Source organism: Myotis brandtii, unplaced genomic scaffold (genome assembly GCF_000412655.1).
Source record: "Myotis brandtii unplaced genomic scaffold, ASM41265v1 scaffold238, whole genome shotgun sequence".
Lineage (NCBI taxonomy): Eukaryota > Metazoa > Chordata > Mammalia > Chiroptera > Vespertilionidae > Myotis > Myotis brandtii.
In genome coordinates this window covers 310,811-335,539 of record NW_005358983.1, presented here as the reverse complement: position 1 = coordinate 335,539, position 24,729 = coordinate 310,811, and the positions used below count along the sequence as shown (strand labels likewise).

At 36.6% G+C, this 24,729-nt stretch overlaps 1 protein-coding gene across 1 annotated transcript in view; it reads right to left on the bottom strand.

Annotated features, from left to right (window-relative positions):
* The window catches only part of ARAP2 (ArfGAP with RhoGAP domain, ankyrin repeat and PH domain 2), a 164,753-nt gene that overhangs the window by 41,547 nt on the left and 98,477 nt on the right, over positions 1 to 24,729 (bottom strand). Inside the window, exons 20-26 of the mRNA XM_005866851.2 lie at positions 20,791 to 20,954; positions 16,029 to 16,241; positions 12,556 to 12,661; positions 8,888 to 9,035; positions 7,172 to 7,240; positions 4,398 to 4,472; positions 923 to 1,040 (exon numbers count right to left, since the gene is read on the bottom strand). Of these exons, the coding sequence (XP_005866913.1) occupies positions 923 to 1,040; positions 4,398 to 4,472; positions 7,172 to 7,240; positions 8,888 to 9,035; positions 12,556 to 12,661; positions 16,029 to 16,241; positions 20,791 to 20,954 (893 nt within the window). The remainder of the gene's footprint in view (positions 1 to 922; positions 1,041 to 4,397; positions 4,473 to 7,171; positions 7,241 to 8,887; positions 9,036 to 12,555; positions 12,662 to 16,028; positions 16,242 to 20,790; positions 20,955 to 24,729) is intronic.

Genomic DNA, 24,729 nt, shown 5'->3' with positions numbered 1-24,729 from the left:
AGAGCTACAAATAAGATTCTTAAAGAATTGTGCATGATTTAAAAAAATGACGGCATAAAAACATCAAGAATGGAGTAATGAAAGAAACTATGTGATAATCCCATTTTGTTCTAATTTGATTACAACATTCCTCATAATACCCGATGGGGTATTTCAACATTGAATTTTCATTTTTATCTTGAGCTTGCAGTGGCAACATTTTACTGTTGGCAGTTTGACAGCTATGCTTGACAGGGTCCCAAGACCTTAGTAGGTATCAGCTAGACAGATGGTCAAAGCACAAAGACATTCTGCATCTTATTTTTTATTTTCCTAGAGGTCTTTGAAACCAAACTATGTCATTAGAATGTTAGGCTTATTCAGCACTTTACTACTGAAGTAGTTGAGGAGTTTTAAAAGCTCTCCTTATACTTGCACATCTGAGATAAGAGATGACAAAACATCTATCCACTCCATTAAAGAGATGTATGAAAAGAAAAATGTTGACAAAATAGGGTCCCAATAGTCTGAAAGCAAATCATTTTTTAAAATAACAAATAATCTTTTAAATCAACATTCTTTTTGTTCAATTAGTAGCGTAGAGGAGTAATGTTGGATGGTGGTGGTGACATTTAGAATATTGTTACAAATGAAATTGCTTTTCCTTATAAACAAAAGCCTTATTTCCTAAGGCAGCAACATAGATGCCCAATGCTTTGCACTATATTTTTAGAGTCAATAAAATAATCCAATTATTTTGATGAGTAAAAGCATAGGAGGGCAACCTCAAGTGACAATTACATATATCAGCACATGCACTGACACATAAGGGGATTCATAATGTTAATCATCAGAATAACATAAAATTTAGCAATGATGTCACAAAAATAGCATTTCTCCACAGTGAAGGAATTTAAGAATAACTGGTATGAAAATCACTTACCTAGCTCTTCATTTTCAATGACTTCAAATGTGGCCCAGAGATCACCTGGGGTAGGAATAATGTTCTTTAATGCTAACATATCATTAGTTAATTCTTCTGCTTCCATCACAGGAGATATCTGTAAAAGAGGCAAAACCCTTTTAAAATATATGTCAGACCCAGACACAGCCTGATGCTAGGATGATAATACTCGCCATGCACATCTTCTGATACCCCAAGTTTCTTCTTTGCATGTTTAACCAGCTGCTCTAAGCACATAGAAAAGATAGCCTATTCAGATCTTCTCATAAAATACATTTTAATGTGAGTGCAAGAAGTTATTGCAACTTTGGCCCGGCTGATTTGTCTCAGCGGTTGAGCATCGACCCATGAACCATGAGCATCGACCCATCAATTCTGGGTCAGGGCACAGGCCCGGGTTGCAGGCTTGATCCCCAGTAGGGGATGTGCAGAAGGCTGAGCAATGATTCTCTCTCTCTGTTCTTCTCTCCAAAATCAATAAAAAGAAAACACATAATTTTAAAAAGTTATTACAACATAGACATAATCAAGAATTATTATTTATTTTATATATATATATTTATATATATATTTTATAACTTATGTGTCCTCATCCCCTCATTACCTCCCCAACCCCCTACCTATGCCCTCACCCCCCTGTTGTCTGTGTCCATTGGTTAGGCTTATATGCATGTCCTTTGGTTGATCACTTCCCCTTACCCCCACCCTCCCCTACCTTCCCTCTGACAGGAAGAATTTTTTTTTTTTCACTGAGTGAGCAGTTAGGTTACTCAGGAGGGAAACTATACCTAGTCACACATGCAAAGACTGTCACAAGGCAGCAAATCCAATGGCCTCCCAGGAGTAAGACTTTTCACTCGTCAGCTCTATAATCAAGAGTTCACAGTGGCTTGGTTTATTATTCAGCCTGATGCCTAAATTATACACAGTCGACTGCTGTCTGCCATGCCAAAGAGCCCCAGGGTTGTAGTGGTCTGTGGTGTGCCCTGTCCTGCCAAGTGACAGATGGTGGGATACCAAAGCGTGGAGCCAGGATTTCCGGGCACAGGGCAGGGTCTGCAGTGCCAGCCTGGGGCCAGCTCTACAAGACCCAAAGCCTCAGGCCGCCGCACACGCACACCGCCTTCTTCAGGAACTTTGGGGATTTCTGATTTGTTTCTTCCCGTTTTTGTTTATGCTAATCTGAAATTCATACTGGCCAAAAGCAAGCCGGCTTTCTTCCATGAGAATTTAGTTACAATGTTAAACAAATAAAAGATGTTTTAAGCGTTAGAATATTCTAACTGCTCATTTTCAGTAAACTAAGTATTTTAAATTTTTTTAGAAATGTGATAACTCCCATTTCTCCAGTTCATTATTGATTATAAGCATATTGCACATATATAAACAATATACGTATTTTTCATTACAGGCAACTCCTATGGTCTATCTTTTGGGCTTTGTGGAATACAGTACTTTCTTTGGAATACATTAATTATACATGAAGTCCACTGTTTTCCACTTAGAAAAGCCCAATACAGTATAAACTTAAAGGCAAAACAAACAAACAAAAAAACACAACAAAAAACAGTATCTGGGGAAAGTAGAGAACTTTAAGCAGTAAAAACATTAGGTTAATTTTTTCAATGATGTTGTTCATCTGAATAGCTTTAATTTTTCTTTCAGTATAACCTTTTCTTAAAATAATAAATTACTGAGAAACCAAACTTGCAAAATAATCAATAAAACATGTGCCTCAACTCCATTCTTTGTCTCAGGGAAAACCCAGGGCCCCTCTTCAGAACACCTACAATTCCAGGAGGGACACATGGGAAATCGTTTTTCTAAAGAACATACAAGTCAGTGGAATGAACATCAAGTTTGGAATATGATGATCCAGGTTTGTGTCCTGGACTTAATGCTTACTAATTCCCAATTTCTATTCTTATAAATTTGGGACATTACCTGCTTGGGTGGAGGTAATGATCAGCTGAGATAAATGCAACTTAAAAGATTTTTGGCAAAGGCTTAAGCATTAAGCAAATGTTAACATTTATTTTTGTATAGTTTTTTTTGCAATGTTTTTAAAGAAAATTTGCAAGGTGAAACTGGACAGTCCTTTGTCTAAATACTGTACTTAAAATAACAAAAACTGTGCTCAGTTGTACTACCTTCTATTATGGCTTTCATTATTAAGATAAGATTAAACTGAGCTTACTAAAGAGTTCAGGTGTGGGTGGAATTAAGTCATGGGCTGTGAATACCAACTCTAACATTGGAATTGTGCTGATTAACCTGTATTGGTTCCTCTGGTTCCCTATTACCACCACCTTGTGACAGCATAAGGAATATGATGTGACCAAAGCCTATGATCACAGATCAGCTCCATGATCAAAGGAAGGCTACCAGTGCTACATAGTCAGAACACGTAATTATTAAACATACATAAACAAATATGATACACGTTTAACAAAACTAAAGTCCAGAATATCTAAGTTAATCTTTAACTTTGAAAAAAGATAAGAAGATAAAGCTGAATCTCTCCTGCTACATGGCGGAATGTCTATTCCTTAGACAGAGAATGTATTCCTACTGAGTAGGAATTTGAAATATCATGGTTATTCTTCCCAAGGCAAACTAAGTACTAGTTATGATAGCATAACAGGATTTTCTTAATTCCTTAACAAAAATGAATAATAGTCTTAGGAAAGAACAGAGTTATCCAATACTCAAGAAAATTGGTAGACTAAAAGCCAAAGTATAGGGTACAAGGGTGAGAGAATAATAATAATAACAGTAATAGTTATTAAACAGTTGTGTGTTGATCAATTTGCTAAGTGTTCTACACGTATTGGTTTATTGAGGCCTCATATCAATGCTACAATGTAAATACTGTACTTTTTCCTCACTTTACAGGTGAGAAGATAGAGGCGCAAATAGAATAAGTAACTTGCCTAAAGTTAAGAACCTAAGAAGGAAAGGAGCAAACATGTAAGCTAAGGTTGTTTTCTAGTACCTACAAAAAATCCTAACCTTAACTGAAAGCACATGAGATGTGCCCTTTCCAAATGACTGAAACATGGAATTCCCAGAAGAAACTGGTTTAAAAAGTCCATCCGGTATCAGTCATGGTTTGAAATGGACAAGTAACATTAGCTATTAAGAAACAATAAAAAATTCAGAACGTGTAAATTCATTCTAACACAGGGGTGGGCAAACTTTTTGACTCGAGGGCCACAATGGGTTCTTAAACTGGACCAGAGGGCCGGAACAAAAGCATGGATGGAGTGTTTGTGTGAACTAATATAAATTCAAAGTAAACATCATTACATAAAAGGGTACGGTCTTTTTTTTTTTTTTTAGTTTTATTTATTTCAAACGGGCTGGATCCGGCCCGAGGGCCGTAGTTTGCCCACGGCTGTTCTAACACCTGCAATTTCCAACAGTGGTCTTTACCTCCATCTCTTGGACTCACCCGGATTATAATACTGCAGTCGGGCTCCTTCCTCTCCACATACACTTCAGTTAACAGATCTCCAGCCTGGGAAACCTGGAAAAGGGCAGATGTGAAGAGAGCAAGTGTAAGTCTGTTGCAAGAACACACATACAACACTTATGACAAAGTCCCAGTCCTATCTCTAAATATTTTATAATAATAAAAGAAGCCAATCTCCAGTAAGAGCATGATGGTACCCATTCACCAGATATGGTGGATTAAGGACAAGGAATGTACAGAAATGTTACAATCAGCAACAAGTCACAGTGAGGCTTTTTCTCTCTTACTGAAGAGTTGAGAGTTCTCAAACACCCTTATATTCTTACAGAAATAATGAATCTGGCTAGAATGAAATTATGTTTGCTACGAAAACAGAAGCTGTTCAGCAAAATAAGAACATAAAATGAGCCATATAGAATTCTGCTCTAAGCTATAGTATGGGTCTAATACTAACAATTTAAAGGGAAAATATGCCCTGCTAAATTTTCAGAGATAATATGTCCAAAAATTGAAATCTGAGAGTAAATTAGGTTAGATTTGTATTAAAACTACAAATAGAAAAAGTATATTTAGAAAGAAAAAAAATGGAAGTGAAGTAATAAGGTAGATAATAAAGATACGTTTTTAATTCTCTTTAGCCAAGCATTAGTGGCATTTTGGGTCACTATTATACCTGAGAAGACATTCTAAGTGAAGAAGATACAAGCCAGAATATAAAAAGAATAAGATATCGTCATGGATTGACAATATAATGTGAAAGTTAAAGAACCACACGAATCTCTGAAACATATTTTGAGTAGCTTTTTCCAGAAATTCCCTTAAGTGTATAACCACTTGGAAATAATATCCATCCTCTAATCTTTAATGGAGAAAGGCTCATTCTGAAGTTAAATTTGCCTCAGAGTAAAACCTACTGAGTAAATTTGTGGGGAAAACTTTAAAAATGTACTTTGGAAACGAGTTCTTAATTATTTTGACACTGTAGGTTTAGAAAAACTGATTTCCCATTTTTCTTTCTCACTTTTGATGCTGTACAAAAATCCTAGGGAAGTGAAAATACAGGTGACATTTTTACTTTTCATTGTGTTTGCATAAACAACTCTCCAGGAAGGACACATTTTTAAAAATTAAAAAAGCAAACACCACAAACTCATAGAGTGAAGCCAAAAACAAGCCCAGCTAAGAAAGTTGAGCAGGGATAAGACATAGAAACTGTCAGAAAAATACTCCAGAGGAGAGTTGGAGGAAACAGAGAAAAACACAAGCGAATAAGAGATTTTTCTAAACACTGCTACTTTCCTCCCCCAATTATTCTATTTTATAGATAATATTTTATTCTTCTGTCTTATACGGAAGTAGAAACACATTCCAAACTCATTCCCTTATTGTACTATGAATATGGAAGAAGTACTATGAATATAAAAATGCAGAGGGGTCCTCGTGCTTTATGTAAAACAGCACAGATAATGCTGTCAAAGAAGATCTCTTGGGCTCACACAATCCCTTAGTTCATGAATGAAACTCTTCCCCAACAAGCAAGAACCCAAGAGAACTAGCTAATAATGAGCCAGGTTTTTAGTGTTACAGCTAACTCCCCTGCAGGCTGTGTTAATTACTTTGGGTCAAAAGGGAGGAAAGACTCCTTCAGGAAATCAGTTTCAGAGCCTTGGCACTCAGGGATCTAGGCACTAGAATGAAGGCTTTTCCTCATCTCCTTCATACAGAATGATAGCTCAGGTGGCCTCTCTAATTAGGAGAGGATCGTTCAGTACTGAGGTGGATTTAAGGTTTGACTAATAAGGCAGCATTTGCCTCGTTCTCTGAGTGCATCTAATAAATAGAATATATTAGACCGATTTCTATTATTTACACTGGTACCCTGAATCCTCTACAACAGTGGTTCTCAACCTTGGCTGCACATTAGAATCACCTGGGAATCTTTTTAAAATCCTGATTTCTGGGCCTCATCCTCCGGAAATTCAAAGAAACAGAATTTCCGGAGGATGAGGCCCAGAAATCAGGATTTTAAAACGATTCCCAGGTGATTCTAATGTGCAGCCAAGGTTGAGAACCACTGCTCTACAACATCCAGTAAAGAGGATTAAAGATTGATTTTAAGCAAGGCCAATGAACAGTCTTCAAATAAGGAGAGAGGCATCCTGGAAAAGTGTAGGGCAGCGTGAACACACAAAGCCAATATAACGGGAGTGAGGAAAACGAGAGAAGATCTAGAAACGTCAACTTCAGACATAAATTAGCATATGTTACAGAGATCACATGAAACATTCCCACTGATACAATCATCCAAGAGCAGGCAAAGCAAAAGCATATAAGAAATAATTTATATGTTCAAAATCAGAATGGATAGAATCACTAGGGAGTCTGAATTTTCAATTTACTCTAGTATTTTTGGCTTTAAATGCTTCCTGTGAAATCCACTGACATTTTCAATAGTGCTTTTATAAATGAAAACTGATTTTTTAAAAGGATATTCTGATAAGATTAACACTGATTTTTTCCTTTTATATTTTGAAAAATTTACATGAATGAACTTTGGCATTTTGCATCTATGCATCATGCTGCTGAATTACGTAACTATTTTTATGTTGGGTCTCCTTGCCCATTAATTTTACTTTGCTTCAAATAGAAACTTGACAATAAACACAACAAATGTATCTACTTACAATGGAAGTTTTGGGGTTTTTTTTGAAAAATTCTGTTTATTCTCTGGAGATCTAACTATTACTACTCACTTGAGTGTCTTTCCACTTGGTAATAAAGCTATTTTCTATGTCCATTTGTTTGACTTGGTCTTCTTTAACCTGTTTAAAATATAATTTGGGACATTCTAATAAAATACATGGAGTGATGGTACTCATCCTCACATAAGCTTCTTCAGGAATTTAAAGACCAACAAGTGAAAATAAATGAGAATGGCCATCTCAATCCGTGCAGGCCCGCACAGCAAGGGCAGACTTAAAGCCAACCACACAGAGCTGCGTAAAGGTCAGAACATTTTATGATGATGCTACTTCAGGCTACAGAACCCATCAATGGAAGCCCCTTTGCCGAGGCAGTTTAATAAGCAAAGGGGCAGATGACTGGTTTGTGGAGTCTATGTAAGTTGAGAGACAAGAATCGTTTCTCAAACTAAAATATTTATTAAGTGCTTTTGAAATTTCCACCATTTAAAGTTGGATTTAACAAACCCATGAAGACAGCCATTTATTTTTTAATCAATGAAACAGTACACATATAAACAATAAAGATAGCATGCAAAAGCAACACACTTTTTCCTAATTCTTTCATTTCTCAGCATCAGAATTATTGCACAGAGGTTGCTGTTGATCAAAAACAGTGAACACATATAGGAAGAAATAAAAAGAAGATCAAAGAGAATCCGACAGCTCTGGTGTCCTTTCCTATATAAATTAAGTTACAAACGGTTATTTTCCTTTATTAAAATACAGTTTCCTTCCCTTTGCTAAGGAATATTGTGACCAGTTATTATAAGAATGTAGAACTTTACAAGTAGTAACCTATTATATTAATCCATTTCATTTCATCTGGTGTACCTACAGCCGTGGAAAACAAGGCATCTTATAGAACACCATTTAATGGAATACTCAAAAAGGATAAATGACAAAACTGAGATGCCAGAAATAATAATGGTGCTAGATCCCGGTATATCCTACAGTTCCAAAGCCTGGGTTTGCTTCCTCTATTTGTATGTCTTTGAACTAAGAAACCATCCCCATACTAACAGTTTTCTAATGAAACATGAAAATATTAACTTCATAAAATAGCAAACTGAAAAGTCAAATAATTAGAAGAGATGACTTAGTAAAGCCCACAGAGCAATATTTCAGAATTTTCATTTTTTCCACTTCAGTGCACAGTGAAAAGAAAGCATGGAAACACTTTCAACTGCAGAATGTAACAGCCTGGCGTTCATAAAATAGCAAACTGAAAAGTCAAATAATTAGAACAGAGATGACTTAGTAAAGCCCATAGAGCAATATTTCAGAATTTTCATTTTTTCCAATTCAGTGCACAGTGAAAAGAAAACATGGAAACACTTTCAACTGCAGAATGTAACAGCCTGACATTTATTACTGAATTTGTAAATTCATAATTTCACACCTCTAAGTACACATACTTAGTGCATACACACATACTGAGTAGGGAAAAAAAACACACACATAAAAACACTGTAAATAGAAATATTCTGTCCAACAGACACCAGATGGTAAAACAGCTTTAAAAGTTTAAATCAATGTTTAAATCAATGACTATACTTTAAAAAGCTAGCTGTATCTAAAAAATTAAAGATCAAATATAACTAATACTTTGTCTTTATTTTTAAATAGTCATAAAGATCTGAATAAAAACATCCTAAAATAAGTATTTTTGCTTGCAAACAGTAACAAGAAAACTATTTTTATGAGAACAAGATATAAAATATTTACCTCAAATATTTCAACATAATTATTAATTAAGTCCTCGATTACATTCACTTCTTCACTAGTTTGTCCCCTAGTTTGAAACAAACAGGATGAAAAGACCAAGGCCAAATTATGGGCGTTCATGTGATTGATTTCTGAGCATTTCTGAACCCTGTTGAAGAAAAGCATAGCTCATTATGACACACTTCTATTTGAAAGTTTCATAGAACTATAAGTCATAATACTCATTTATCATTTTAACAGATATTGAAGGTCTCAGATACAAAGGGCACAGTGGTGATGTAAAGAAAAAAACAACAACACAGTTCTTTCTTCCAAGTAGCTAACAGTGTGGTTAAGAACATAAGAAAAAAACTACTGTTCAAGAATATCACTACAAGTTAAAAAGTAGTACTTGAGTGTTGATTTAGAGTATCCAAACAACTCCAGATAATGGGACAACCTATGGCTAAGGCATAAAGGTATGCTTGCAGAATAGAAAAGACCCGTGGGCCTGAAGCATAAATGAAAGAGGAAAAACAGGGTGGCGGGTAAATAGGAAACAAGGCAAGAAAGGTGAATCAGGAGGTATATAGTAGAGAGTTCCAAATTCAGTGTTCAGGGCTGGGCTGAATGTCCCGGAATGTGTATTATTAAATGAGAAATAGACCTGGCAGCTATGTCTGTATGATTATTCAAAATAGGATATTAGCTCTCAAAAAACAAATACCTAATTTAAAAACACAACTACACTTTTCTTGAATATAATAACCAAGAATGTCTTCTTCTAATGAAGAGAAGTGAATAGGAGTCAAATCTCTCAATCAGGAGACCACCCTTGAGTCCTATAAAGATCATTTAAAGTAGTCACAAATGTAAGTTCAAAAAGATGAAGGAAAACATATATGGTCATCACCATAATAAAAGAACATTTACACTGATAAAAACGCCTGAGTTGAGAACAGGAAGTCATGCACAGGGAAGTACCTATTAATGCTCCCTATTTGATACTGGCTGTACATATAGCAGCTGCTTAATAGCCTAATGACATCTGCAAACTTTAAGGACACATACTATACAAGGGAGACCAACTCCATCAAAAAAAATAAGCAAGACTAAGGAAGGTACACCTGCCTGTAAGAACAGAGATTCTAGTAGGTACAAGAAGTGAGTAAACATGACAGCAATACATATGATAATGTAAGAAACAAAAAAAAATGCCAAATGACATAGCAGAGATGGATCAAGTGTCTTCATCCTATAGGATTTACAAGATGCACAAAGAATTACAAGTTGATAGAGAAGAATGTAGTAACTGTGGACACCCCTCTCACAACCACTTCTGTACTCTAACCACACTATGGTGTGAATATCTGGAAAATTACCTGCAAGTCTGCCTCTGTTCCTAGAATTCAAGCATCTTATAGTCGGAGAATGCTGCTTTAACCACACTACAGTGCACAATAAATATCTTGTGAATGGAATGAAGGAGATGTTAGTCATGGGGAAGTGATCTTTTTTCTACGGAAAAGATGGAATTAAGTGCTCGATCAACCTGACCTATCCAAACCAACCTCAAACTTCTGATGACACTATCAGACATCACCACCTTTCTCGAGACTTCCCTCTGCAAAAGCATTCTCCTTTGGTACTCTTCATCTCCCTCTACTTTCTGAAGCTGCCTTCATTTCTGGCAAGAGTATGTACAATATAGTATTTTCCTTTATTTCTCAGCTCCCACAGGTTAGCATCCCCCAGTGTTCCCTATTCCACTTGCTCAGTGTCTTCTCACTCAGGCCTTCTCAGCAGAAGCCCAAGGAAACTGTTTCCTGATTAGTTTCTCTGCCTCTACTCTAACCTCTTCCCAACCCATCCCATTGTGGGGGTTATTATCCTAAAGCAGATTTAATCAGTCACTCCTGATCACTTCAAGGAATAAAATCCAACATGTTTTTCCATGATGGATAGAGCATTTCACAACCTCCTGCCAGACAACTACAAACCATCTTGTCTCCCAAAACACCTATTTCCTAAAAAACACACTTCGCTCATGTCTTAGTATTTCATGCCCAGTTCGTGTCTCTTTAAAATCAGAAGTATCTCTGGACCTCAACACACAATGAATGCATCAACGCCTCCTCTATAAGCCCATGCCTCATGCTAAAATTCTCTGTAATAGAATCTGTCCTGATGTTGCTGTGTTCCTTAGGAAACATAAAATGCCCTATAGCACCCCACGAGGTCACTGTGAAGTCCCAGGACGCAGCAAGCAAGCCTTGTGCTCGCTTCAGTGCCTGGCTGCCGGCCGCCATCTTGGCTGACAGTTAATTTGCATATACTCACTGATTAGCCAATGAAAAGGGTAGCGGTCGTACGCTAATTACCATGTTTCTCTTTTATTAGTGTAGATTATCAAATATTTCTATTCACATGGACTTTGAATAGGCATTGACTTGTACACAATAGAAGGTAAAATATATGTTAGTTGAAGAAAAGGAGAGCGAGAGGAAAGATGGGAAGGAATTCATTATCTCAAATTCAAATCTGAATTAAGAATGATAAGAATAATATGTAACTCATTAATAAACTGTAGGAACCTGGTCACTATTAAAATTTTTGAATAAAACACAATCTGCCCCAATGTCTCACAGGCACAAAATGGGACTATAAGAACTATATTTATATGGATGGCCCAGTAAGAAAATTAGTTTTACAGTAACAGAGCTTACATGCATGAAAAGCGGTAGCTGGAAAAGGTGAAGAGACAAAGAATTGTGGAGGTTTTCTGAATACAGACTCCAAACGAAGTACTGTGAGCAGAATTCAGCTTCACAGAAATTCATTCAAGGGAGTGTTGCATCCACGCAGGAATATATTCCTTAAGCAATGTTTATACTTAGTGAGGTTTTTGTAATTAATTTTCACTGATAGCAAAACAAACCTTTGGTTTTAACCTGAAAGGTTATTTTCAAATATCCTCTTCCTTCAGGTGTCATTTCTCAAGCTACCATTATACTCCTCCTACCCTCCCAAATGCAGAGGACTACATGCCCTGACATGGAAAATGAGTTTGGCTCTTAAAGTGTCCTCATCTGATCCACAGTCTGACACCAACATATTAGAGGCAGGTTAGATGCAAACTGATGATGAAGAGGTAAGAGTTTAGGAAGAGTCCACCATGAGAGGAGGACTCACACACAGAGTACTGCTAAAGAAGCCTGGTCCCTGGACTTCCTTCTCTTCTCCGACTTCCCTCTTAAATGAGTTATTAGAGGCAGGTTAGATGCAAACTGATGATGAAGAGATAAGAGTTTAGGAAGAGTCCACCATGAGACGAGGACTCACACACAGAGTCCTGCTAAAGAAGCCTGGCCCCTGGACTTCCTTCTCTTTGACTTCCCTCTTAAATGAGCTTTCAAATTCTTGCTTATGCACTTGAGGATGCTATATATGATAATGTTTAACTCATTTTAAGAAACTCTCTAGTGCTATTTATTTGAAATGCATCTTAATTACAGAAAGGGACACTAAAGTGATAGTTAGTTGGAATTTCACTTTGAAACCATTCTTAAGATTGAGTGAACGATTTGCAGTCACATGTAGAAAGTGAACCACAGTACTTTAAATTCAGAAATAATGACTTATCAAGTGGCAGGTTTAAAATAAATTAGAAAATTCATGAATCCACCCACCTGTAAAGGTGTTCAATTATAGCTGCCAATGTTGCTCGGTTGACCCCTGAAAGAGTACTTATAAATGCTCCATATTTTTTAATTCTTTCCTTGTCATCTTGGGTATCTAGAGGTTAAAAAAAAAAATCTTTAGGCCTAAGATATTAATCTGTGTTACAAATTTGCCTTTTAACAGTATTATAAAACAATATTACAATTGCATTTCACTAAGTGATATAAGCACATTTCAATAAAAATATGCAAAGTTCTATAATTCTGGAAAAGGACTTACATAAACATTCCATGGCTATATGCTATACTTCTTATACTTTGTTAATTAAAAATATAGTACTTTCAAAACTCAGGGTTGTATTTTATCTTCTACTTTTTGGACTATTGAACTTCATCTAATAGAAATACACTCAATAACTCAGAGTGGAGTGAAAATTGAAGAGATAAGCAAAAAGTATTTTAACTCTGTGACGGGCTGGTGTCGCTCAGCGGTTGAGCATCAACCTATGAACCAGGAGGTCATAGTTTGATTCCCTGTTATGGCACCTGCCCGGGTTGCAGGCTCGATCCCTAGTAGGGGATGTGTAGGAGGCAGCCAGTCAATGATTCTCTCTCCCTCTTCCTTCCTCCCTCTCTGATATCAATAAAATATGCATTTTTAAAAAATAGTTTAACTCTGGCTGTGGAAAGATTTCACTATTTGTATGTTAAAATGACATTTCTGTCCTGTTTTTCTCTTGTGAAATCATAAAAATCTTCCCCAAACTAAAATCATCCGAGAGCTATGAACTGTGAATTACCCAGCAGCCCCGGTACTTTCAACTTGTTGGAAAAGGAAAGCAGACAAGAGGAGAATAGGTAACTATGATATTGACTTAGAGCAGGATGGACCCTCTGCCTAAGGCATGAACAGACTTGGTGAATCGTGGAAGAGAGGACAGGGACAGATTTCTCTCTGCTCTCCCAACCCCAGGAAGTCAAATACTTGGAAAAATTAGACACAGGAACCCCCAAAGTTCTCGTCTCAAGAACATATGTAATGGTGGTTTGGTCTAACCTACTAGCTCACATGGGGGAAATAAAAGACCTTTCTTCAAATAAATAACTTATGCTGACTTCGTAACTCAAGGGGATTGCACTTACATACTCCTGCTCAATTCCCAACTACCGTTAGAAACAAGACTTCTTCATTTTCCATTTAGCCCTGCCTATTCTATTCACAGAGAGCCAGCAGCACATTGATGAATCTTTAAAAGTACATGGTCATCACTAAAGGGCATTAGGATCCTTGGAGAGGTAAGATACCCCATGACATGTTTTTGAAATGCACTCCTATTCAAAACTACACCTGAGAGCTCCTTTGTTCCGAGTTAGCCTGCAGAGATCTATGAAAGTAAACACCGTCTTACCTGCGCTGGTAGGTGAATGACTCTCTAAAAGCAAGGGGGGCAAACACCTGAATTACATTCAGAGATTCTACTAGATTAAGAATTAACTATCATCCCTAGTATAATCAAACATTTACCCTCATGACATCCAGTTTTTAACTGCAGGAGTAATTGTATTATTCAATACAAAGTAATTCATATTACTACACTTATAACAAGAAGTCAGGCTAATATAGTAAATTTTCATAAATCTTATAAAAAGAAAATAAACGACATTTCCAAAACAAAGCTTAAAAAGTAGAAAGCAAAGCTTAAGATAGATTCAGGTCACAGAGAAAGTATAATGAACTACCCAACTAGCCACAGACACCAGACAATTTAATAGCATTCTTAGAAGAGTAACGCATAGATCAGATAAACAGGTGCGACGCCACTGTAAGGATTTCCTGGTCTTGGCTGCACGGGACCCAACAGAGCTCTCCTACGAGGTCACCCAGAGAGTCTGGTTGAGCCTGGTCAGATCCAGCACAGGGCCCTTCTGAAAGGTCAGGGCCAGAGCTATATTGGATTTAAACGAAAAGTACTTTAAGGCTATTTGACTCCATAGTCAAAGCCTTCTCCAAGTCAATTCTCAAAGACTTCACATCCAAGTGAAAGGTGAATACTTTCTCCTCTGACACACGCTATCATTTCCCACCTCCCTCCTCCTGACAGACTGACATCAAAGACATCTTTGTCAGGGAATCTGAAACTTCAGCAAAAACATATTTGTCACAGATTTTTGACCACTAATTTTATAATAAAGACACACTGTATGTATTTATAAGACAGATACTATAAATAATTTCATGGTTATAAATTAGAATAAAATCTTTTTAAAAGAAAAATGAGGATGGCATGTTAACAGGGCTTACAGAGATGTATCATCTAATTCCATATTTTATATCCCAGAGAATTACACAATCAACTCTTCTTGTGATTCGAGTTAAAAACCTATTGATTTGAGAAATTTTAGGGAGCAAATAAAAGACTTCTGAATTATGTAAAATTTAGAAAGCTTTATTTTAATAATACTACTCTTCCTGCTGGCACTAGTAAGGGTCATTCTTAGGATAATTTTTCAAATTATGAATGTTTTGTAATATCATTTCAAAATTAATCCCTTCAAATATCACATTTGTGTTTTAGAATAAGCAAATATTTTCAAAGAAAAAATACCCATACCTTAATAAAGGAATATATTATCAAATTTTAAAACAGATTAAAGTGCAAGAAATATATTAGTAAATTGTGGTATAATTCAATGTTAAATCTTAAAAATTGAAAAAAAGATTGAAAATCATTTTGAAAGCATTAAATATATGGAAAATGCTTGTGATTTGTTAATAAAATGAAGATTTATATATAAGTTATAGGTGTGGGGCAAAGACGATAAAATAAAATGTAAAATTAGTTCTAGTAGAAAGGTGGAATTAAAGACACTATACTTGAAAGTATTGTTATAATGTTCCTATAAAAGGAGTTGTTTTGAATTACTCAATATAAATACAGATTTACTGAAATCATTTTGGCCCAATTAGTCATTTAATGAACTACTTTTCTAGAGTAATTTCTTAAACAGGTTCTCTTACACTGTAGCAAAGCTTTTTAACTTCATTAAACAGAATCTAGAGAAAATAATAGAGTAAAAAAATTGTCATTATGTACTCCAAAGAGGAAGAATAAATGACACAGAAAAGCCACAAGAGCCATAAAATCTTAGAAAACCAACCTTGTATTGAAACTTCCATTTTAACCTCAATGAGAAATTAATAGCATACATGGACTTGCTTATAACACCTCCCAACTTCAAGTAGAGTAAGAACTAAGAAACCCACAGAAAACTAAGTATATAAAACATTACTTAGCAATTATTAGTATAAATTTCTTTTTAGATGAATATAAACAACTGCTGATATTTACACAATTTTTCTTCTGATTCATATGTACATTTTCGCCTCCAATTAAAACTTCAGATCATCAAAGAAGAGTTTAAAAACCTAGCTAGCCAGTTAAAAGACAAGCCTTTATGATTATATACATGACGTGTATTACCTAAAGCAGAGATCCAATATGGATAGAGCTCCTTAGTGAGAAGCGCATCGTCGATGTCGGACAGAAACCTTTTCAGCACACCCGTCACATCTTCAAGCTGATGCTTTCCAGCCCTCAATTTAAAGCTTCTGGCATCTTTTTTGAAACTCTCCAGGAGTTCACTTACGTGCAAAGGGTCGCCACTGTTTTGATAGATATATTTGCACCCTAAACCTTTGTTTAAAAGGAAAAAAGATTATATGAAAAAAAAAGTCTAAAAATAAAAATCCATTTTGATACCTTAAAACTTTGAACATATGTTTGTGCTGGGATGATGAGCAAGAAGAAATCTTTACCTGAGTTGATATAAACATGTCTGAGGGGGGAAGTACCTTTGTTTAAAAGGAAAAAAGATTATATGAAAAAAAGTCTAAAATCAAAATCCACTTTGATACCTTAAAAATTTGAACACATTTTTGTGCTGGGATGATGAGCAAGAAGAAATCGTTACCTGAGTTGATATAAACATGTCTGAGGGGGGAAGGCTTGTCCCCCTAATTTTAGTATTTACAGGGTAAACCTGATGAAATATTCCATCCTTGGCTTTTAACAAGACTCTGGTCAGCCCTTTGCCCAGCTGTTCATAGTATCTTTTTAAATTGTACTTTTATAGCCAGTGCTCTATCTTCGCTTAGTCCCTGGGATACAAACTTGCCTCCCCTTTCCCTGACAAAAGTGAGGCTCCCCCTTATAAATTTCCTCAATCCTCTGCCCATTAATTTGCATATTAATGTCTGCCTGTTCCCACCTTCACCTTCTTCTAGATCAGTGGTTCTCAACCTTCCTAATGCCGCGACCCTTTAATACAGTTCCTCATGTTGTGGTGACCCCCAATTTCATTGTTACAAATTGAACATAATCAAAGCATAGTGATTAATCACAAAACAATATGTAATTATATATGTGTTTTCCGATGGTCTTAGGCGACTCCTGTGAAAGGGTCGTTCGACCCCCAAAGGGGTCGCGACCCACAGGTTGAGAACCGCTGTTCTAGATAAAGAGTTTGGTCTTCATTTTTACAAAATTATTGATTCATCAAAGGCCCAATTCCCACTCTATTAGGACAAACTTCATCAAGAATATCAATGACAACCTATTTTCTAGATGCTATTTGGTTTTTATCTAATGAGAATCCCCTGCAGCGTTTGACACTCCAAATGAATTGCATGAGAATTATGTTAATATCATGGCCTTCATGGCATAATGATACCATATTCCCCAGCTCTTCCTCTATGGCTACTCTTCCACCCTACCATTTGTTTCTGCTCTAGTATTTACTGGTGATTCCCAGAATCCAAACTCAATGCTCTTCACTCCCCACTCCCCACAGAATTATCTGGGTAAACCCACCTAACATCATTACTTTAACCACTTACATATACTTTTTCACCCAGGTTTTAATTTCTAAGACTGAAACACACACAAATACATTTCAAGAAACATATACCATATACATGCAACACACACTCACATACACACACATACCATACTTACACATATGGACCAATCAAAATAAAGAAATTAATTTCCCAGCTCCGTTCACTACTTCACCTCCCAATCTCTACCTGTTCTTTATTTGTTCCTCTATCTTGATATATGGCATCGCCTTCTCCCCAATCCTTTCCAACTCAGAACCTTTCTTTCTCACATTCCAGATTTAGAAAACCAAAAACAAATGAACAACTATGTCACATAGATTTTTCATTATGACCTCCCTTCTTTCCTTCCTCCAGGCTGCTGTTCTGTCCACTCAGTTCCTTACTAGATTTTTACAACTCCCTGCCCATATTCTTGTGCAGCCCGTCTGTCTCGACAATGCCAGTATGATCTAAGATACAGGTCCACCTGAGTGTCACCACATGACTAAAAATCTGCATAATGCCCTCTCACGGCCTACAAGGCTAGTGTGAGGATTTAATTACAACATATAAGTCCCTACGTGAATTTTCCTTACCCTCCGGCCTCTTTTATCTTTCCCCTCTTCTCACACCAAGTTCTGGGCACAGTTAACTACACAGAGTTCCCTGAAAAGACACTGCCCCTCATGACTCCACACATGGGCACACACTGTTTCCTCCTCTACCTTCTAATAAGCTCCTATTTTCTCTTAAGACTCAGGGTAGGCACCGCCTCACCCATGCAGCCCTCCATGATGCCCCCTACTCTGGGTGCGATTTACTCCTGTACCAACCCCAGAGCCTCTCTGCCACAGAAGTTTGTACACTTGGGATGTAACTGCCCACTTGTTTGTCTTTGATCCACACATCTGTAAAGTCCTAGATGGCAAGAGTCCTGTTTATTCTCTGTAGAAAGTAGTTACCTAGTGCCTAGAAGAACTCAGCAGGTATTCAATAAGTAACCCCTTAATGCAAGAATAAGCGAATTCTACAAAAAAACAATAATGACTATGTTTCTGAGATACTGTGTTCCTAGTTAAGTGAATTTCTAATAGCTGGTAATCAAATAAGTTAACTGAATGTGAATTACATAAATTAATTTCCCCCAAGAACTAACTATTGCAACTCATTTAAAAAAATTAAAATTCTAAAAGTTATACTGTGAACTCTTTCAAGTTCAAATATTGACACAATGAACACACACACACACACACACACACACAAAAAGTGGCCTTTAAATTTTAACCCCAAAGTCAGAAAGTTCAAAATAAGTGTGACTTAAAAGGCTCTGGGCTGACCACCTACATCCTAAAATCACTGGACATTTTCTAATAAGATTGGGGTTTTCCCCATGTTCTGCTCATTAAAAACATTAAAAAAATAAAGTCTTTCGCTGGTTCTATTACTGTAATATGCAAGTTAATGTACCTTGTGTTAGTGTTACAAAGTAGACATAATGTATGAAATTTAGTTGAAAACAATCTAATGCTTAATGATTTTAAACTCAAACAAACATCACAAAGTAGCTTCTGATTTCCCTAGAGAAACATGAAATTGTATTCACTAGAGATAGTCGAGTTATTTTAATCATTTGTCAGCTTACGAGAGACTCTGTGCCATTATGAAACTAACACGATGTAAAAATTCCCAGTGAGGTTATGCTCATGACAAAACATAACGTGTGCAATTCATTCACACCTGCAGAATGCAAGTGCACTAATACCGAATAAGGAATAAAATGAAGATGATGACCGCCTTTCTCCCCCATTTCCAACTAAACAGATGATTACAGCTGGTAAGATACATACACATATTACCATGGGAAGAAACCTCACAGTAATGCCCACATAAAGTGATTAAATACATAGTCACATTAGACATATAATTTAAACACACAACAAATCTGAATATTAATGATAACTGTTCTTGGATTACATATGAAATAAGTAAAACCACGTAAGATAGTGCTCTTCTTAGAAGAAAGTAGATTAACATACACGTTACAAATTTTCAGAAATTCTTTTCTTCTTTTTGTTATTTCTGGTATTTTGGTACATATCAATCAATTTATTGTCAGTTCTCAAGCAGAAACACATGATTCATGGATTTGTCTTTAACTTCCTACTCCTATGGTTGCATTTCCAGGACCAAGGTCAGCGGCTGGCACACAACAGACACCCAAAGAAGTAAGGAACCAGCAACACTGTGTTTCACTGCAGCTCTCTCACTGAGATAATCTCTTTCAAATTAAAAACTCCCAAACGCATTTCTAATTTTAGGAGAACAAATAAAGTTACTACACCTTCCGAAATACCAGATCAATCATTTTACCCTTTTCTACCTTTACAATGTAACTCAATGGCATTTATCTGCAAATTAAAAGTAGAAATATTTTTATATTAAAAAAGTAGTTAAGACTTTTCTATCTTCTACAGTATTAAGGAAATATGTAACAGAAAGAAGCACTTTGAAGAATACAGAGAACAAATAAAGTTACTACACCTTCCGAAATACCAGATCAATCATTTTACCCTTTTCTACCTTTACAATGTAACTCAATGGCATTTATCTGCAAATTAAAAGTAGAAATATTTTTATATTAAAAAAATAGTTAAGACTTTTCTATCTTCTACAGTATTAAGGAAATATGTAACAGAAAGAAGGACTTGGAAGAATACATAGTAATTTGAAATTGAACATGAAGAATAAAGGTATACTTATATTCTTCGGGCATATCTAAAATACTACCTTAGCACATCAATAAAACTGGACCATGTAGGTATCGAGCTGTTTGGGTTTTTTTTTTTTTTTACTTGTACACTATTCAAAGAAAATGTTATAATTAAGTCAAAACTGTTACAATCAATATCCATGTGACCAATAGTACGGTAACTAAAATAAATACATACACACTTGTATGCCTGCTAAAAAATTCTTTCCCATACTGTCCCAGCATTCACCACTTCTAAAAACATGCCGAGGCAGCACACTGCATTCCCCTAGGTTTCACCGTGGGCTTGTAACATCTGAAAAACAGTCTTTAACCTATTTTTAATATACATTTCACAACATATATTCTTTCAATATGTTATTTAAATGTTTATGCGCATAAAGGAAGCAGAAAATAGTTAAAATACGTTATATCATTTAAATGCGTTTTACTGGGCAAAGGAATGGCATTTAACTGAACAGGGACTACATTTATATTTTCATTGATATACTTAACACATATAAAAGGCTCTCATTCAGTCCAATGGGTACCATTTAAAAACTGTGAGAGTGATACCATGAGTCTGGGGGTTGGATGAAAACTCGGTGATACGTACCATACTGCGTAACAAATGCTATACAGCTGTTCACGATGATGGGAACATCGTTTTGGCTGAGCTGCTGATCCTGCAAAGCATTTCCATCTGTACCTGCTGCTTTCTCAATTGCAGCATGCCAGACTGTGAAATCCAACTTGGTGTGTCCATGGATGTACAATGTTCTGTGAAGTTTAAAGAGCATTTCACATTATAGTTTTGCTTAAAAAAATTCTTACGTTAGACAGATGATCCTTTAAATTCATACACAGGTGATCTTGTCTCACCCATGAGTAGAAAAACCCTCCATCTCTCACCCCAAATGCCTCTTTTTCCTGCACAGAGGGGAGGCAGTTCTATGGATTTGTGATCTCACCTCCTTTCATTCCCCAGCCCCTGTCATTCTCTTTCTGAATAAATTAACTGAAACTGTTCTGGTAGGCATCACCAGTGACTTCTATTGGATATAGGTGGCTGTATTTTTCAAGATTTTAGAACTGTTTATGATTTCATTTCTTTATAAAAACAAAAGAGAGAGAGAGAAAAACTCCACCCAATTTGGCTTTGTAGCACAATTCTTTCTGGCTGTTCCTCCTATCTTTTTGGTCAGTTTCTTTTCCAAGCCCACCTACTCCTTTTGAGAATGAAGCTGTAACCTCGGTGAACTCACATGAACTCCAAGGCCTCTCCTGGGACAGTGGTTTCAATCCCCGTATGTAAACTGGTTAACTCCCAAGTACCTATCTCCAGGCTATAATTTTGTCCTACAAACCAGATCTCTATGTAATCAAAAAAGCAAAAGCTTAAAACAGCCCGGCTGGTGTTGCTCAGTGGTTGAGCGTTGACGTATGAACCAGGAGGTCCGGGTTTGATTCCCAGTCAGGGCACATGCTGGTGTTGTGGGCTTGATCCCCAGTAGAGGGCGTGCAGGAGGCAGCCAATCCATGATTCTTTCTCATCATTGATGTTTCTATCTCTCTCTCCCTCTCCCTCTTTGAAATATATCTATATCTATCTCTATATCTATATCTATCTATCTATCTATATATATTTAAAAGCTTAAAACAGCTGAGTGGGGAATCCAATCACTTCTAGAACTCAAATTTTAGCTCGGCACTTACTTCCTTTGTGACCTGGGAGAAGGTATCAACCTTCTTTGGGCCTCAGGTTCATCACTGGCCCAATGAAGGGAATAGCTCCTGCCTCAGCACTGGGTAAATGTGTATTAAGAACTAAGTAATAAACTGTAATACTAAGTGATATCAATTTTTGGACACCTTCACCGGAATGTGCCACAAGCATTTCAATCCATTCTACCTCCTCACGACAAACTGGTGCTACAATTCTCCATTTATCCCACCTGTCACTGCCACATGAATTCAGTCACAAAACGCTGTTGGTTCTGGTTCCCTGACACACTCGCTTTGCCTCCTTTGTTCCAATGTGGCCGTATTTCAGGTCTTTATTACTCCTGTACCAATACAACCCTCTGCACGGAACTCCTTTCCCGGTGCTCCACCTCCCTGGCCCCTGCTCCTTGGGGCTGCCAGAATGATCTTTCTGAAATGCCAAGCTAATGATGTCACTTCTTGGTCACTGTTCGTCTATAGCTCTGGAATTTTCAAGATTAAAAGGCCTTCATGGTCTGGCCCATAATTCCCCTTCAACTTTGCCACTGCCCTACCTACACTCAAGGCACACTAAACAATCACACTGCCTTATCTTGATAATAAATATTTCCTGCTCTCTGACGGGCCACTCCAAATCTTCCCCAAGGTTTACTCCAGGTGATCCTCCTCGACACTCTCCCTGATAGCCCTCCAACGCTTAGTGGTAACAGGCCCCTCTTAATCCTGAGGAGCCCCCTGCCCTGCATTATACCACCAGCTCCCTGTCTGAGAATATTTTAGCTGCTAGATCCAAACATCATGCAGGCGACCAAGGAAAGCATTTCAGTATCTGTCGTCATTAGCAGAGCATCTGACATTTAGTAGGTACATAATCGTTTTAAAGTCCTAACACTAGATATAAAAATGGATTTATTTAAGTATATTCACTGGCATATTTAAGTATATTTACACCAAAGTAAAACGATTTAATCTCCATTTCAAACTGTAAGAGGGCAACTTGGGATTCAAAGAGAAAGGCATCAACTGCACAAACTCTGAGTTGCTGTGGTTTGTTGTTGTTGTTCTTTTTCAGGGGGAGGGTAGTCTTTTACTTCCCTGATAACAGATGGGCCCGAATTTAATTTAAACAGAAAATAAAAGGCCTTTTTTCCTTTGGTTTCTTTTCTTGAAATGCTCCCCTAAGAAGACAAAAGTTACTGGCTCCTCACCACGCTTACATCCACATCTTCTGAACTGGCAGCAACTACAGGTACTTCAGTAATGTTCACAGTCTCCATCTCTCACTTTCTTTATATATTGTTTTTATTTTCCCACATCACTATAGCAGACCTGACCTCCAGGTTTTGTAATTTTCTTTTTAAAGAATTCTGCCACTCTAATATTCCTGACATGCTTTTGCCTTTTCGTTTACCTTACATTATCTTTAGCTTGAAAGCATCCTATTGCTCGGTATATTTATCTAAGTGAAATTGTATCACTCAACTAATCTTCCTGAGAAAAATCAAGCCCCTACACTGTTTGACCTAACTAACATAACATCTTGCTAAATTCAGGAGTTTAGGTAAAGAGAAAATTTTACCTTTATTTTTTGAGTTTTAACCTCATGATTAAGCTCTAAATTTAACATAAAATATTTAAAACTGTTTGCTTTTAAACAAAGTACTACTTCAATGGGTGAGTATTTCAGCAAGCAGTGAAACATCCAAAATGCAACGGCCCTCCTACAGTACCACTGTAATTCTGCCATCAACAGTGAATGTTCCAAACGTCAAATTCCTTTGTAGTAAGAAGAAATCCTATGATGACAGGTTGAGCTGTCTCCTTGTGAACTAGTAAGGGTTAGAACAAATGACAACTCCTGAGTCAACCTGTCAAGGACTGAATCCTTAAATATATCATCTAGCGCAGCAGATGCTTGACATTTAACTGCATCAGTCCAACAACTTTCCTCTCTGATGCTTCTCTAAACTCTGTGCTCACCGAACAAAACATCAAAGGTATTTTCAGCACAAAAGCTGGTGGAGTTTGTGACTCCAAGTGTTACCAAACAACCACGCTACCTTTCTGGATAAGAATTCCAAAGAAACATTCATTTATATCTTCAGCATCTGAAAAGTAATTCTAAAGAATTCTAAGTACTGGTATAGAGAGAATTATTCTAATTGTCCACTGCCCAAGCATAAATGTTAAAGGGTACTTCAAAGTCATACAGAGAAACATCCCTATATCCTATAACAAATCAAATCGGTTCAGTAAGACCCAGAAACCAAGTGCCAGGACGAATAAAAACAATCTTCTCAAAATGGCAATATAATAACCACAAAGTGTAGGCTATCATATTTGAGCCTAAGAATCAGAAGTGTCTTCACAAATAACAGAATCAATAAATTTGTATAAAAAATTCTAAAAAGTGAATAACAGACTCCACAAACATGACTGAACAGATAATATCCTAAGCATTTAAAAAAAATAAAAGCACCGAATCTTCTAGTATAACAGCATTTATTTGGTCCACAAATACTTTCTTTTCCTTTCATTTCTGAGAGATATTTTTGCTGAATGGAGTATTTTAGGTTAACAGCTGCTGGTTTTGAGGTGTTGTTTTTGTTTTTGTTTTCTTTTTCTTTCCCTTTTTTTGTGCCAGCAATTTAAAAGATTTCATTACACTACCTTCTGGTTTACACTGTTTCTAACAAGACAGTCTCATCTTTTGTCCTATGTCTAATGTGTATTTTCCTCTGGGACTTTTTTTCCTAACACGGGTTTTCCGGAATTTGATTACAATGTGTCTTGATGTGGTCTGCTTTATCATGCTTGAGAGATTAACATT